This window comes from Brassica napus, chromosome C1, assembly GCF_020379485.1.
Source record: "Brassica napus cultivar Da-Ae chromosome C1, Da-Ae, whole genome shotgun sequence".
NCBI lineage: Eukaryota > Viridiplantae > Streptophyta > Magnoliopsida > Brassicales > Brassicaceae > Brassica > Brassica napus.
Window position 1 is genome coordinate 2,054,598 of NC_063444.1, and position 16,884 is coordinate 2,071,481.

At 34.9% G+C, this 16,884-nt stretch overlaps 4 protein-coding genes across 7 annotated transcripts; 2 read left to right on the forward strand and 2 right to left on the reverse strand.

Moving 5' to 3' along the window:
- Positions 1–354: 354 nt before the first annotated feature.
- On the reverse strand, positions 355–11,738 carry LOC106375279 (rac-like GTP-binding protein ARAC3). Of its 4 annotated transcripts, XM_048745134.1 has the most exons (8): positions 11,729–11,738; positions 1,942–2,052; positions 1,406–1,493; positions 1,209–1,318; positions 1,070–1,133; positions 913–977; positions 777–842; positions 355–704 (listed from the first exon to the last, which is right to left on the reverse strand). In XM_048745134.1, the coding sequence occupies exons 2-8, from the start codon at positions 2,038–2,040 to the stop codon at positions 600–602; spliced, it is 597 nt and encodes a 198-aa protein (XP_048601091.1). In that variant the 5' UTR covers positions 2,041–2,052; positions 11,729–11,738; the 3' UTR covers positions 355–599. The 4 variants fall into 4 exon arrangements, with proteins under 4 accessions (XP_048601091.1, XP_048601090.1, XP_013670601.1 ...); XM_048745133.1 differs by having other exon boundaries at positions 1,209–1,493; XM_013815147.2 differs by lacking the exon at positions 11,729–11,738 and having other exon boundaries at positions 1,942–2,199.
- LOC106375280 (beta-galactosidase 11) lies at positions 3,296–7,554 on the forward strand. The gene is made up of 17 exons (XM_013815149.3): positions 3,296–3,607; positions 3,676–3,771; positions 3,873–3,985; positions 4,076–4,142; positions 4,220–4,312; positions 4,396–4,539; positions 4,622–4,716; positions 4,818–4,923; positions 5,034–5,237; positions 5,323–5,490; positions 5,572–5,747; positions 5,826–5,935; positions 6,016–6,125; positions 6,251–6,361; positions 6,491–6,595; positions 6,676–7,170; positions 7,251–7,554. The coding sequence occupies exons 1-17, from the start codon at positions 3,401–3,403 to the stop codon at positions 7,383–7,385; spliced, it is 2,535 nt and encodes an 844-aa protein (XP_013670603.2). The 5' UTR covers positions 3,296–3,400; the 3' UTR covers positions 7,386–7,554.
- Positions 11,668–12,944, forward strand: LOC106375281 (transcription factor MYB32). The gene is made up of 2 exons (XM_013815150.3): positions 11,668–12,068; positions 12,289–12,944. The coding sequence occupies exons 1-2, from the start codon at positions 11,806–11,808 to the stop codon at positions 12,884–12,886; spliced, it is 861 nt and encodes a 286-aa protein (XP_013670604.2). The 5' UTR covers positions 11,668–11,805; the 3' UTR covers positions 12,887–12,944.
- A 1,604-nt stretch (positions 12,945–14,548) lies between these two features.
- Positions 14,549–15,524, reverse strand: LOC106374190 (actin-depolymerizing factor 9). Its single transcript, XM_013814272.3, has 3 exons — positions 15,414–15,524; positions 15,058–15,320; positions 14,549–14,951 (listed from the first exon to the last, which is right to left on the reverse strand). The coding sequence occupies exons 1-3, from the start codon at positions 15,426–15,428 to the stop codon at positions 14,801–14,803; spliced, it is 429 nt and encodes a 142-aa protein (XP_013669726.1). The 5' UTR covers positions 15,429–15,524; the 3' UTR covers positions 14,549–14,800.
- Positions 15,525–16,884: the final 1,360 nt, after the last annotated feature.

The window sequence follows — 16,884 nt, forward strand, 5'->3', positions numbered from 1 at the left end:
GTTTGGTAATGATGATAAGCCCAAAGGTTATGACCACAAATTAAGTCAATACTCAATCTCCAATGGGAATACTTCTACTTCATAATCAACATAAATATCAAGAAAATGTTGATGAAAATCAAAGGTTATTATTTTTACGAGTCATTAATTTAGTAATATTTCTATAATTTGCAAACCTTTTTATTTACATTATAATCTATATTTCAAATGTTGATAAAAAAAAATTCTATATTTCAAATAGCTGGTGTCACCCAAAATGAATGGGTGCATAATCATGCATGTAATGGTCAAGTTTTTGCTTCCATTTTTTCTTTTTCATTTTCTAAATGGTTACACTAATTACGCACTATACAGTGGCTGAAACCTCATAAAAACTTTTATTGGAGAATAATCTCTAAACCATTCGTGCGAGAGTCTAGAAAACAAAGAAATAAAGTATTCAGTGGTATATTTACAGATCAAAATGCAAACAATAATACAAATACTTGGTACTACTTCTGATTTTTTTAAAGACTACAACAACATATTCCTCCTTTCTTGAGGAAAACAAACAAGTGAAGCTCTTCAATCCTCCTGTTGGTTCTTCTGTCTCTATCGAATCATAATATAGAACAAGCTTTCTGAGACTTTCTCTTCTTCCTCTTCTTGTTCTTGGGTGGTTGGAGAACTACCTTAATAGCCGCATCAAACACCGCTTTTACATTCTGTTGGAGAAAGATTAGATTTTGTCAGTAGCTTCATACATGTAAAGTAAAGACTAGATTAAAGACATTTACCTGTTGTGTTTTTGCACTGCATTCAATATAAGCAGGTGCCCCAATCACCTTCTTCAGTTCTTCACCCTATTTTGATAACAATCAGTAAGATGAAACACAGATGATCAACATGAGAAGAGAATGAGAGCAAAGGTACCTGAGCAGTAGAGATAGGAACAGCACCAGGGTGCTCAACAAAGAATTGCTTGTCATCTCGAAGATCTAAAAAGAGAATAATTAGTCATCAATTTATCAGAAACAAGTCCCACTAAGAACAGAAAAAAAATGGTGATGGAGTTATCATAAGAACCAACCAAGCTTGGTTCCGACGAGGATGATTGGAACACCAGGAGCATAATGTCTCAGTTCAGGTACCCACTGAGAATCAAGAAACCAATATCAGAATCACTGGATTGAGAGAAGTTGCAGGGGAGGAGAATAAAAGATCAAAACCTTTTTAGAAACATTTTCATAGCTAGCTTTGCTGACAAGGGAGAAAGCGAGTAAGAAGACATCTGCGCCGCGATAGCTCAATGGTCTTAGTCTATTGTAGTCCTCTTGCCCTGTTTCGTAGAGTAAAAACACACACACAAATGACTCCACTCTCTCTGCAGAGGAAGAATAATGAAAAATAAAAAAGGTAGCCTTGCCTGCAGTATCCCACAATCCCAAGTTGATAGTGTTCCCATCCACAATCACATTCGCGCTGAAATTATCAAACACAGTTGGCACATAGTCCTGTCACACCAAAAAAACAACAACTCACATTAACCATACAATGTCCTAACAGAAAGTTACTTAAGGGTCCTCACAACTAACACTCTTACCAAATTACTCAAAAAGAACAAACCTTTGAGTAACTTTCACTGAAAATCTCAAGAATGTATACATAAAGACAGAATCAGACCATAAAACGAACTCTGCTAGATCTTAGACATCCCAGAGAAACATGACTATGGTCTCTGAAGCTGGAGATCCTCAAATCCTATAAAGATCACTAACAGAGTACAACCACTTACTGAACTAAAAGAGAACAAGCCTTTGAGTAACTATCATAGAAAATCTCAAGACAAAATCAGATCATAAAGATCAAACTACTGTCCTGCTGCACATTCAGACCGTTTAAGCTCAAATCTAGAAGAAGAAGACAAAACAGAGAAAAGGAGAAGACTTTAAGGAAGCTGACCGTGGGGAAAGTGTTGCTAGTGTAGGAGATGAGCAGACAAGTCTTTCCGACAGCGCCGTCGCCGACGGTGACACACTTGATAAACCTCGAAGCACTCATCTCTCTCTCTCTCTCAAACTTCAAACCCTAAACTTTTCAAGATTTGGGGATTTTTGGTAATAGAGAAGAGAGAGAGAGAGAGAGAGAGAGAGAGAGAGAGAGAGAGAGTGAGGTTCTTTAAGAGGTACAAGACAAAAGAAGTAGCTAGCTGCTCCAAAGTCTTCAGCTCAAAGTCTCTTCCTTTTTCTTTTTCTTTTCGTTACAAAAAAAATAAAAATTTAATTTAATTTAATTTAATTGCTCAGCTGGTGCATTCCCCAAAATAATACCCTACACGAATTTATGGGATGGAAATAAAATAATTTATTTGTACTTTTTATCACTTATTTTCCCTCTAAAAACTAAGCAGCCTACTATATAGTTTATAAACTTATATAGTACAAATGTATAAGTTTATAAACTAGTATACATTTGTGAAAACGTATTATCTAATACGATTATAGTGTGTTTCCTTGTGTTTGACAATGTGTATAATGCAACTTCTTTGATGAATATACAATCTAGGGCTGCAACTGGAATGCTAAATTTTGGAATGGAATTGTTTGAAATGCATCATTCCACAGAATTCCAAAAAATATTTACCAGTTACATGGAAAACCTTTTGAAATCAATTCCACATATTCCAAAAATGGAATAAAACTTAAAAACAAATCCTTTGTAAAATCTTTTCCATTTGTTCCATATCAAAAATGATCGTGAATGTGTGGGATGATTGGAATTCCAATTCCAAAACAAATTTCAGTTTTTATTCCATTTTGTTTATCATTCCAATTTTCTCCATTCCACATATAATTATTCCTTTTATTCCATGTATTTCTATTAGGAATAACCAGTTACAGCCTATGTTTTTTTTAACCATCACAGTAAGAAACCTTACGAAGCTAGCAGTTAAACATGCTAAACCCCTGATTGGTTAGAAAAAGCCAGTTGTGTAAAAATAAATAATTATAATTAGTTTTTTTTTTGTATGAGCAATTTGTTAAAATGCTGATTGATAGTTTAAGAGAATGCGTTGTGGAAAAAGAAAATAAAAGAAGAAAATCTGTTATGTGTTTGCTGCGCTCATATTAGGCTAAAAATGGGCTAAAACAAACTTTAAAAATAGAAAATAAACAAAATCAAAAAAGGAGAAAAAGGAGTTTGAAAGATACAACGGTGGATTCTATTTCAGACGCGTAAAAATCTCTGAAATCTGAAAAGTTCAGTGCAAAACATTCTCTTATATCATTGTCTTTTTTCAGAGCTTGTTATTTGAGCTCTCCTTGTTTTTTTTTTATTCCTCCGACAAGGACGAGGTTCCTAGAGAACTTAGCTTCTTGTTCTAAAACACATAATAAACAATATTAATCCAAGAGTTTCAATGAGAAAGCATTCTCTTGATCGATGGCTCTTAACGGCCATTCTTGTGGTTCTCCTCTCGTCTTCTTGTACATTCGCCTCTAAAAAAGAGATGAAAAAGAAGACGAAGGGTAAGGAGGTGACTTATGATGGAACGTCTTTGATCGTCGATGGCAAAAGAGAGCTTCTTTTTTCTGGCTCTATCCACTATCCTCGAAGCACTCCTGAAGTATTATATATTTCAGTCTTCTCATAAGGTTCTTTGTATTGATATAGAGATTTTTGGATTTTGTGTAGATGTGGCCAAGTATTATCAAGAGTGCGAAACAAGGCGGTTTGAACACGATTCAAACCTATGTTTTCTGGAATGTGCATGAGCCTGAACAAGGGAAGGTAATTAAAAACTCAAATAGATTTGTTTAAATCATGTTCAAACTTATAAATATATGTGTTATGATTTTAAATCTGTTTCGTTTGGTTGTTGTTTTCATTAGTTCAACTTTTCGGGACGAGCTGATTTGGTAAAGTTCATAAAGTTGATTCAGAAGAATGGCATGTATGTCACATTGAGGCTTGGACCGTTTATCCAAGCTGAATGGACTCATGGGTAAATAAATTCAACATTTTTTTTTTTGCTTATTCATTTCTTAAACTTTTCCCATAATGTTTTATGTGATTTGTTTTTTTATTATATTAGAGGACTTCCTTATTGGCTTAGAGAAGTTCCTGGAATTTTCTTCCGTACAGACAATAAACAATTCAAGGTATTACATGTACACAAATGTGTGCCTTTTGTTACAAGTAAAGACATTGACAGATATAACAATAAAAACTATTGCAGGAACATACAGAGAGGTACGTAAGGATGGTACTCGACAAAATGAAGGAGGAAAAATTATTTGCTTCACAAGGAGGCCCCATTATATTAGGACAGGTCCCAAACAATAACCATAACACATTTACCTGATGATTTTATAAATATGACGGTTCTGTAACGAATATGAAAATGAATTGCAGATAGAGAACGAGTATAGCGCGGTTCAACGCGCATATAAAGAAGACGGAGTAAACTACATTAAATGGGGATCAAAGTTGGTCGACTCAATGAATCTTGGGATCCCATGGGTTATGTGCAAGCAGAACGATGCTCCTGATCCTATGGTAATGTTATTATAATGTCTAAGCTGTGTTTTATCTGAAATGGAAGAAAATGTTTAAAAGGATTTGAAAATACATTGAACAGATCAATGCTTGCAATGGAAGACATTGTGGTGATACTTTCCCTGGTCCAAACAAAGATAACAAACCGTCTATGTGGACCGAGAACTGGACTACTCAGTGAGTTTTTACTCATAATTAAAAAACGTAGAAACTTGAGATTCATTCATGAAAGTGACAAGATCATATTACCATTTATACTAAAAAAAATTACTTAACAGGTTCCGTGTGTTTGGTGATGCGCCAGTTAAAAGATCAGTAGAAGATATCGCTTTCTCAGTTGCTCGTTTCTTCTCCAAGAATGGAAGTCATGTGAACTACTACATGGTATAGTAACCACTTGAATTAATTCAAATAAATTGCGTCTGGAAATCTTACAAAAGATTGAGTGTTGTAATTCTTGAAATGAGTACATGTTGTGTTATAAATATTTGTAGTACCATGGAGGAACCAACTTCGGAAGAACCTCTGCTCATTATGTAACCACTCGATACTACGATGATGCACCTCTTGATGAATATGGTTTAGAGAGAGAGCCTAAGTATGGTCATCTTAAACATCTTCACAATGCTCTTAACCTCTGCAAGAAACCACTTCTTTGGGGTCAGCCTCGGACCGAGAAGCCTGGAAAAGATACAGAGGTATTATAATAACATGTAGTACTCGTCAAGAAAGATTCAGTGTTTAGAAATTACTCAACTATACTATATATGTTTGTAATTACAGATTAGATACTACGAACAGCCCGGAACGAAATCTTGTGCAGCTTTCTTGGCTAACAACAACACCGAAGCTGCAGAAACAATTAAGTTCAGAGGCAGAGACTACGTGATAGCGCCTCGTTCCATTAGTATTCTTCCAGATTGTAAAACTGTTGTTTACAACACTGCACAGGTGAGTAAAATATGAAAATAAACAAAAACAAAAACAATAACAAAGTCTTTAACGTGTTATTGTTTATTTAAACTGGATCAGATTGTTTCTCACCACACTTCAAGGAACTTTATGAAGTCTAAACAGGCGAACAAGAAGTTTGATTTCAAAGTGTTCACTGAGCCGTTGCCTAAAAAGCTAGAAGGTAACTCTTACGTACCCGTTGAGCTTTACGGTTTGACTAAAGACAAATCAGACTACGGATGGTACACAACAAGGTAAATACTCATTTCATGTGATTATATTTATATATAAAAAACAATTAAGAGAATCTTGACGTTAGTTTTGCCTTACAGCTTCAAGGTCCATGAGAATCACTTACTTAAGAAGAAAGGAGCTAAAACTAATTTGAGGATTGCTAGTCTTGGACACGCGTTGCACGTTTGGTTAAACGGAGAATACCTTGGTAAGAATAGTGTAGAAATGATGTAAAAAAAATGAAAATGAGCAATGATGATGATGATATTTTTTCCTCTTTGCTGCCAGGAAATGGGCATGGAAGCCATGACGAGAAAAGTTTTGTGTTCCAGAAACCTGTTACACTAAAAACAGGAGAGAATCATCTTGTTATGCTTGGTGTCCTCACTGGATTTCCAGTAAGCAACAGATATAATTCAACGTTTTGAATCTATATATAGATGAAAATATGTTTCATAAGTGGTTGGCCTGTGTTCAAAAAAATAAATAATAATAAGTGGTTGGACTTTTTCTGTTATTACAGGACAGTGGATCTTACTTGGAGCATAGATACACCGGTCCTCGTAGTGTTTCCATCTTAGGATTGAGTTCCGGAACACTTGATCTCACTGAAAGCAGCAAATGGGGGAACAAGGTTTGAAATCAATTTATTATATTATTTCTCTGTAACAAGTGTTTCAAACCAAAAAAAAATATTTGTAACTGATTTACAACATTAAGAAAACATGTCCTTGATTTGATCCTCATTTTAAAAAATCTTTAGGTCGGTATGGAAGGTGAAAGACTCGGAATCCAAACCGAGAAAGGTTTGAAAAAGGTCAAATGGGAGAAATTCTCTGGAAAAGCACCAGGAATTACATGGTACCAGGTAATGAAAAAAAAAAATCAGACTATATAGACTGTAATGTAGAGATTGTCTAATAACCTAATGAATGTGAAACATTGCAGACCTACTTCGATGCACCAGAGAGTGAAAGCGCAGCAGCTATTCGCATGAGTGGAATGGGAAAAGGGTTGATTTGGGTGAATGGAGAAGGCGTTGGAAGATATTGGATGTCTTTCTTGAATCCATTAGGTCAATCCACGCAAATAGAATATCACATCCCTAGATCTTTCTTGAAGCCCAAGAAAAATCTTCTTGTTATATTCGAGGAAGAGCCTAATGTGAAGCCTGAGCTTATAGACTTTGTCATAGTCAACAGAGACACCGTTTGTTCTTACGTTGGAGAAAACTACACTCCGAGTGTTGGACATTGGATTAGGAAGCAAGACGAGGTCAAAGCCATCACTGATAACGTGAGTCTCACGGCTACTCTTAAATGCTCGGGAAATAAGAAGATCGCAGCCGTTGAGTTCGCTAGCTTCGGAAACCCTATTGGTGATTGTGGAAACTTCACACTTGGTACTTGTAATGCTCCTGTTTCAAAGCAAGTCGTCGAGAAGGTAAATATCAGATTCTGTTTCTTCTTGTTGTGGAGTGTGTAGCTTGTTTTAGAAGTAACTAACAAAGTAAACTTGTGCAGCACTGTTTGGGGAAAGCAGAGTGTGTGATTCCAGTGAACAAAAGCACATTCCAACAAGACAAGAAGGATTCATGCAAGAACGTTGTAAAGACGCTTGCTGTGCAAGTCAAGTGTGCTCGTGACAAGAAGAACTGAGGGCTGAATGAATGGTTCATATTCTGCGTTTAATTGACCAATTTCAAAAAGTGTTGTGGCAGTGTTGATTTTTTTCTTTCGGTTTGTATTTTGTTTCCTGAATTTAAACGTTTACATCCGATTAAGATATTGGAATCTGATCCGAGCAAGAAACAATTACATATTTAAACCATTATTTGTTTTAATAACCCGGCCCTTTTTATTTAGTGTTTCCTTTTGTTTGGTAGAAAATAACAATATCGAGGAGCAAAAAAAAAAATCTATGTATAATCGATAATATTTGGTTTAATTTAGTAGTAAGCATATCACAAAAATTAATATTTGTATTTCTAGTCGAAATAAACAAAAAATTTCTCAGACGTAATATCCTCGCCGATTAAAATTTCTGGCCATGGCCAATGCTTCTCGATGGTTTTGTGATTCATGGCTGTGTTACTGTTCATTGCAACTTTGTGGAATATCTACCAAAGATCGGTCGACACCTACAAAGTGGGGCATAACCTGAAACTGGACCTAACATAACGTGTTAGGTTTTGTTAGGTAGGAAGCTTCTTTAAAACCTTTTCTTTGTTTTTTGTATTTTCATTAGAAACGGTAAAGAAATAATGTTGGTTGACAGTCACCCACTAGATTGGCTCGGAATGGTATCTAATGGACGTAAAGCGTTTATTTTCTGCGTCATCAAACTAGCTTTATTCCAAAAATATATATATTTAAAATTATGTTTTTTTTTTTTTTTGTAAACTTATTTAAAATTATGTTCTTACGTAAAAGAATTGTTTCTATGGATTGTGAAGATTTGTAACCTAACAATAACATGCCTATAATTTTTTTTATAAAAGAACTAATTTACTGAAGATAGTTAGGAAAATGTATGTTAGATATTGCACTCTGTATTGGTGCCTATTGTAGATAAGTATACATTTTGAAAATTACAAAGAAAAATGTAATGTACATTTATTTTAAGATATGTTTGGTGTGTGGACAACAAATCACATGTATACTCTATCCAAATTCTTTATTGTTAAGAATTAAATACTCCATTGTGTCGGTAGCAGTTCAGAGTAAATGTAGACCATGAGATCTACCAAACTCTTTAAGATTGTCTTTCAGGTATCCAACAAACTCTTACCAGTAAAGCTACTTTCCTTTTATATAAAACATTATTCCAAACATTTTTTTTGCCAACACTCCAAACAATTTAAAAAAAAAAACAAAAATATTATTGATATGTTTTATTGATACCTATTACAAAAATATGGCTATTTAAAAAATTATCAAGCATATTTCCTCATATTTTAAAAATAATTTGGGTCACCAGAATCGAAAATACGGAATCGGAAATATCCTACTAGTTTTAGAAGTAATAGTGAGCTGTTTAATTTCTTCTCAAGGAGAATCGAATCAAAAAAACTAAACTTTCACAAAATCATTAGGCCAACCCGTGTTGGTTTCTTCGTATATCGTTAACTTGGTTTACACACTACCGTATGCATGTATGCAGTGCTAAACTATATAGAAAATTAAGAAGGCACTGTCTGAATTAGAAACATATAGTATATGTATAAAGAGAGTGTCGCGGAGTTCGCCCAAAAAAAAATCCTCTCAGGCCTGTTTCCCTAGGTGCACCGTTTCAGATAGATCTCTTCCTGTCCAACTTCGTCGCTCCTCCATCCTCCCTATGAAGCAACCCTGTTCCTCCTCCATGATCCTGATGGTCACTGCTCCTCCTCCGGATCCGCCTCCGTCCGAGTATCCTCCGCTTGAAGCTCTCTCCTCTGTCGCTCCACCGGAACCTCCAGACCCTCCAGACTCTGTCTTGCTCCTTGTTCTTCATCGAAGCCTTGAAGCCTCCGCCAGATCCTATTCGCCTGATTTAACCCAAATCCTGGAGTTTAAGCTTCTTTGTACAATGGTGGCGACAAATCTCAGTGGTGATGGTGCCCGTCTTGTGTTCTTTAGTGACACTGCTTTCACGTTCGTGCGTTTATCTCCTGTTATGTGCAGGTCGTGTCCTTGTTGGTGTGTGTACTGGTCTTTTCTTAGACCTTGTCTCGACCTTCCCTTTTTCCCTCCTGTTACAGTCCTACAGGTTCATCTTAGTTCTCCACTCTTTGCTAACCGTTGTTCTGTTGAATGGGTTGGTATGCTATTCGATTGGATGACACTGGTTTTGTGGCTACTGATTTTAAATGATGTTGTGCTGATGGACTTTGTTTCCTTCGGCTCTAACCTTGTGTCGTTGAGTGGCTTTTATATCGTCTCAGTGCGATCCCTTACTGTTGTATGCAGTTCTCTCATTGTATTCAGTCTGGCTTTTGGTGTTTTGTTGTTGTCTTTCTCTTCTTGGTGGCCGTTACAAGAGAAACCCAATGGTGTATTTCTTCCGGTGAATACAATGTTTACGGGTTTTGATTTTCCGGTTGGTTCCTGTCTGGACCACTCTCATTTCCCAATATTTCCCCTTGTATGGAGTGAATTGGATGTCCAAGTGTTGCTGGTATTGCAAGGATCTTCCTCGCAGCTAATGCACGTCTCTGCTTTTGGTGCAGTGTTTGTGACCTTTGGAGTTACATTAGATGTGATTGTTCAAGAAATTTATGAAATTGTTGTCAAGCGATTTTTATGGTTTCTTTCTGTCATTTGCATCTCCATTCTATCCTATGTTTTATCAATCTCCTTTGTTTGGTTTCTTATAGCTTTGTTGTATTCTCCTTTAATGGAGCGTAAACTGTAAACTCTTCTGATTTAAATGCAAGTTTGGTTTGATAAAAAAAAAAGCACTGTCTTTTAGTATTTTACCTGGTGGAGAAAAAGAAATGTTCACAAGTATTCAAAAATAGTTGTATGAAAATAGATTATATCAGACTATTCGATGTAGAGTTTTAATCCAATGATTTATTCATGATAGGCTTGTGAAAAGCTTTTGTCAAGAAACCATGTTTATTGGTACCTTTCAAAAAAAAAAAACCATGCTTTTCTAGAATTAGGTGGACGTTACAATTTTAGGAAAGCTGGAGTTAATGACGAGAAAAATAGTTAAAGGGATTTGTGTTTGGTAGTTGGGAAAGTAAAAAGGTGCGTGTTAGGGCAAATCATTAAAGGAAGAAACCAAGAAAGCAGGTAGAAATCCACTCTCTACACTTTTTTCATCACATTGATTCAAACTACACTGTGAGGCTTCACCTTCCACACTAATTTTTTTTGACATTTTTAGATATCATCTTTGGTTTTTGTTTATTCTTTTTTTCTTCCAAATATTCACGAAGGCAAGATTTTCCAGAAGCTGTACTCTACGGCCTGTACATTATAACTCCTGAACTGGAGCTAGTCACTAGTAAATATAGTTGTTTATATAAGATTTTACCTATGTGATTGTTTTATCACATTACTTGGGTTAAAAAATAAATGGAACTTTGATAGTGATATGTAGATATTATAACTAATTCAGATTCCACAAAACGATCTGAGTAATGCTTTAAAACATTACTAACATGTTTTTCTTTCATTTTTGAGAATGCTACTAACTAACATCTTTAAAACTATTGATTGATCTGTTAGAAAAAAACTATTGATTTGAATATTCTACTTTGGATGCTACTGCAACCTACTTACCAAACTCACAATGACAACTATTATTATCTTCTCATTATTGTAACATATATGCCCATGATTCGATGCAGTGTGAAACCATCGTGCTTTGTCCCAAACAAATCCTTTCAAATTATTAGTTTTATCATCAAATATGTTTTCGTTCTTGCAATACCTTTCTGAAAATGTCTTGCACACACTATCACATTGTTTTGTGAGGTATCATAAATTACGTTTAATGTTAGACCGTATCAAGTGGTAAATTTGTGGTAGTGTGTAGTGGTAAAAACAAAATCCTCATGAAATATGTAACACCGTAAACATTTTCTGACTCAAAACACTATAATACCTATGTGTTTTTTAAAAGAACACATACAAATATGTATCTGTGGTGGCATGCAAGTTCTCATAAACAATATACAAAACTCTAGGATTATTCAATTATAACAGAAGGCATGTTGCCATTCAAACTCAAACGTGTCTGTCTATACATTTCACACACCTACTCGGCTAAGTACAGTTGGACTCGACTCGAAAACGCTTTATAGCGTATTCTCATTGAGATTTTGAAGAAGAATCGTCTTAGATTTTGAAGAGGAATATCAAAAAACGAAAAAAAATTAAAACAAATAATACTACAAATTTAACTTTATTAAATTGATCATAAACGGAGCCCACTAGGCACTACTTCAAACGTGTCTTACCAACTCTCTTCTAGAAACATTTTAAGGCTTTGCTCACCTTCCTCCAACCTCTCTCTCTCTCTCTTGAACATCATCTCTCCATATAACCCTAGTTTCATCATCACAAGAACCAGAAGAAGAAGAAGATGGGGAGGTCTCCTTGCTGCGAGAAGGACCACACGAACAAAGGAGCTTGGACTAAAGAAGAAGACGATAAGCTCGTCTCTTACATCAAATCTCACGGCGAAGGCTGTTGGCGCTCTCTTCCGAGATCCGCCGGTCTTCTCCGCTGCGGCAAAAGCTGCCGTCTTCGGTGGATTAACTATCTCCGTCCTGATCTCAAGAGGGGTAACTTCACCCTCGAAGAAGACGATCTCATCATCAAACTCCATAGCCTCCTTGGAAACAAGTGAGAATCATCAAAAAAACCTTCAACAAACAAGATCCTCTGTTTCTTATGCTCTGTTTTAGGCATACTCTGTTTCTTATGCTCTGTTTTAGTCATACTCTGATTCTTATGCCCTGTTTTGAGAATACTCTGTTTCTTATGCTCTGTTTTAGGCATACTCTGTTTCTTATGCTCTGTTTTAGGCATACTCTGTTTCTTATGCTCTGTTTTTTCATCTCAGATGGTCTCTTATCGCGACGAGATTACCGGGGAGAACAGATAACGAGATCAAGAACTACTGGAATACACACGTAAAGAGGAAGCTTTTGAGAGGAGGGATTGATCCCACGACTCATCGGCCGATCAACGAAGCCAAAGCTCCTCGTGATTCGTCTGAGACTAGAGAGACAGAGGACTCGCTTGTGAAGTTTCTATCTTTCAGTCGTCAACTGCAGAAAAAGGAAAGTTTTGGCGAAGAGAGAAATGATCAGAAAGGACTGATTTGCAAAAAAGAGAGAGTTGAGTATTCGATTGTTGAAGAAAAGTGCTTAGATTTGAATCTTGAGCTTAGGATCAGCCCGCCATGGCAAGACCAACAGCACCATGATGAGACCAAACTTTGGTTTGGGAGAGAGAGGTCTAAGTGCACTGCATGCCGTTTTGGGTTGGGAAACGGCAAGGAGTGTAGCTGCGATAATGTTAAATGTCAAGTCGAGTACAGTAGTAGCAGCAGCAGCCATTCTTCAAGCGATATTAGTAGTAGCGTTATTGGTTATGACTTCCTGGGTTTAAAGTTAAACACTAGCGTTTTGGATTTTAGTACTTCGGAAATGAACTGAAATGTAATGAAAAATATCAAGAAATTTATTGAAAGCTGTGATATTAACAATTTTAACATATTGTTGTGTTTGTCTAATTTCATACTCAATGGAATTTTGAAAAAAAAAAAATAGCTACTCAATGGAATACAAAAATATAACCTTGGCCTTAATACAATACAAATTTCACATGGTTCATAAATTCAACAATAAGTTAAATTAATACCATAGTTGTTAGCATTTATATACCATAGAATTCATGCTAGTTTAGTATGAGATGTGAAAATTTTATAGTGTTCCCTAACTGAACTCGTTTGGAGTAACTAGGAACAACGTAAAGCCAAACCCATGCTTGACAAAATGTCTTTGGTTATTCCCAAGAGATTTGACATTTCAAGGACGTAGATAAGCTATGTATGGATGAGAGGCAGTGAGAACGATTGAAAGGGTATTTACTATTACTAGTGCATGTTTCTATTCATTGTTTCGTTAATTTCATCATTTTAATATCAATACAACGCATACAATGTGCGTGTCAGCGTGTGTTGGTACAATGTCTTTTTCACTCGACTTACAAAAGTAGAATTTAACAAGAGTTTCACTATCTCTATCACCATATTTCCAAAAACAATACTACTAATATTATCTAAGACATTAGTATATATGGTGCCGGTTTTTTCGATGATATTTCAACGTTTAAGTAATTAAACAGTGGTCACTCAAAAGAAAAGGTAGAGATGAGAGATCACATGAACAGAACTGTGATTTAGTAGTTTGTATTATACGTATGATCCTAAAATTAAGATATGACATATATTATAAGATAAATGATTCTGAGGAATGTGAGAAATACGTAGAGATGAAACGATATCTACAGAGACGATATCTATAGAGATTGAACGAACGACCATAAGAAGTATTCATCTATTACCTCCAGGGGAAAGAATATAAAGTTATAAACTGATGGAGGGCATGAAACGGTGAAATAGGAATAAAAACTTCAAGTCTTCAAAGTTAAATAAATTATAGGCTTCCTATCCACAACGAACATTTCATCTGAAGGTGAAAGTGTTACGTTTTTGTTTTCTCCAGTCAAAAGTAATAAAAATGAGGGAAAATGATAAATGCTCTCGTTGAAAGTCGAACTCAAGACCTCCCGCTTACTAAACGGGTGCTCTAACCCTACGAGAGCTTTTGTGCTATTTGAAAATATGACGGTTTGATATTAACTAGAAGATAATAAGGTATTGATAAACTTTTCATTGAGTTGGGTTTTAGTAAAGATTGGTTCGAGACCCAAGACACTAATTTTTAAACATACGCAACTTTGTAGGCCTTCCAATTCTTGTCAATTCATTATCCCTTAACAAATATTAAAAGATCCATTAGGCGATTTGGATCATGTGATGTGTGTGTTTTACTGATAAGACTATGTAAATTGAGTAAATTCAGCTGTTTCAAATCCATAAAACTCAATTCCTAATCCAGCTACAACACTAGGCCCAGTTGGAAAAGTTTGTAAACATAACATCCCAAGCAATATATTATTGAATGCAAATTCTACCAACTAGTCCACAAATCACACACCATCACCTAATGGTTATCTTTTTTCTTAATAATGCTTATCTCATACGTTTCTATGCCTTGTGTATATTTCAACCCTTTTCTTCATATCTGACAGACTGATACAATATTAAGCTTTAATTTATTAGCATTAGCGACAACAGAGACATTAATAACATTCGACATTTAGCCTACCAAACAACAACAGAAACAGTAATAGATGATAACTCTTGTCAACAAAAGGAAAGAAAGGAAAGTCTCGCATACCAAGTCAAGCACTAAAGAACAATAACTAACATTAATAGATAATTAACGTCTGTTAATGATCACGTCACTAACGATGTAACCCCGGTTAAACGGAATGTAAATATTTTATTTGGTCCGGTCCTGGATTTTGTCGAATCCCATCTCGGTTGGGTCGGTGGCTTGAAGCTCATAGTGAATGCCTTCCAACACTCTCCGCAGTCCGCTCTTTGACGTCGCGTACATCATCTTCTCCCTTATCCTCGACGCCTCCGGGGACCTATATATTCCCACAAAACCGATGTATTATGGACCGGTTTGGTTATGATTTAAAAGTGGATGATGAGGATAAAACAGTTTGCTCAAACACTCGAAACACGACTTACCAGGTGATGAAGAAGAGCTTGCTCATGCGGCAGTTATCGACGGTGACGTAGTCGAAATCAAACACCGCGTAGCGACAGTCGTCCTCCGGTAAGGAAGCGGCGAGATCATGATAGGTCTCACCGGCGGCACCGACCTTGTCCACGGCGACTTTCTTGGATTTCTCCTCGATCTTGAAAACGATGTATCGGTGCACTTTCTTCCACTTCATCTCCATGAATGATCTCTTGCAGTCCTCCAACATCCACATCCCGTTCGTCGAAGCCTACACCAAATGGTTATAAACTTTCAAAAATGATAAACAAATAATAAATAGTTGTTTAAATTGTGATATAGTCTATATATCATATGGTTTTACCGTCTTCAAAGCCATAGTGAGTGTTGCTGAGCTAAGTTAGAGCCTTCTTCTTCTTTCGTTGATGTTTTTGGTGTAGAGAGAAAGTGTGTCGAGGAGAGTGTAGGGTGGAGACTTATATAAGTAAATGGTTAGGTAAATGCCACGAAATTTCGCTAATTATTACGAAATTACCACCCCTGCGACTGGCATTTTGATATTAATGTATTTACAGAGTTATTTGATGTATTTATTAGAATATTCAGGGCTTTTTTCTTTCAAGTTTAGTTGTTTACAGCCTTTTTTTATGAATACTTATAATTACGAACACCCATGTATAGTTCTTTTTAAATCACTAAAAATAACAATGGTTGTAATTAAAGTACTACTACTAATTATTTCTTTTAAATTTGAATGTGTGGGTTTGTTTACCAAAGCAACTAATCAATGCTAGTTAATGTTAGCCAATGGCTAATGAGAAAATCAACTTGGGTTGGAAACTTATCATTCTATATTTACAGATAATTGGGAAATTCACCTCTTAAAAATTAAAAGCCATATTAAGTGTTTTTTTCTTTTATCTTTTTCTTCATTGCCAAAATTTACGGTTTCAACTTTCATTAGCTAGCTGTGTTTTCCCGTGCGTGTACCAATGCATTTTAATACTACTAATTGATCTGTTTTCTTCACGATTATCTAAACATAGAGTAAAATAACTATTATATCTGCTATGACTACTTTATTTCCAAATAGTGTAATTCATCTTATATAGAAATAATATATTAATAGAAAAAAAATCAAAGTTGCGTGTAAAGTTGTAAAACATCACTTATACATCATCGAAATATATTAACCACAACAAAATATAACCACACTGACACTATAGCAAGTGATAAACAAAAAATATAACTAAACTAATGCGTTATCTCCAAGACTATATTTGCAAAATGATTTTACCACATGTCATTTTTACAATCAATTTCACAAAACAAATATGACATGACTACTGAAATTGATAACATGTCGTATAGCTTAATATGACATGGACAATTGTATTTAATGTTAATTTATATTTTTGGTAAACTTTATAAAATATGGTAATAACTCATATATTATATTTAATATCAATTTATATTTTTGGATTTTTTTTTAGAATATGGGAATAACTCATAAACCATCATTAAAATAAATATATTCAAATATGGCATTATAAATTTCGAAATATAATTTAATTATATATTTTTAAATTATACAATTTTATTACTAAAATTTTCAAAAATGTATACAATTTTCTTAGAAAATTATAAAAATTTAATCGTAAAATCATTATTTTCTTATATATCTACAAATTTTATAAATATTGTTTAATTTTAATTTTTGGTAATTATGCAACTTTACAAATTTATTTAATATATTTAATTAAAATAAATAGATAGAAAAATTTATCAAAGATTATAATTTCAAATATATACATGCATATTCTTAAATATAATTT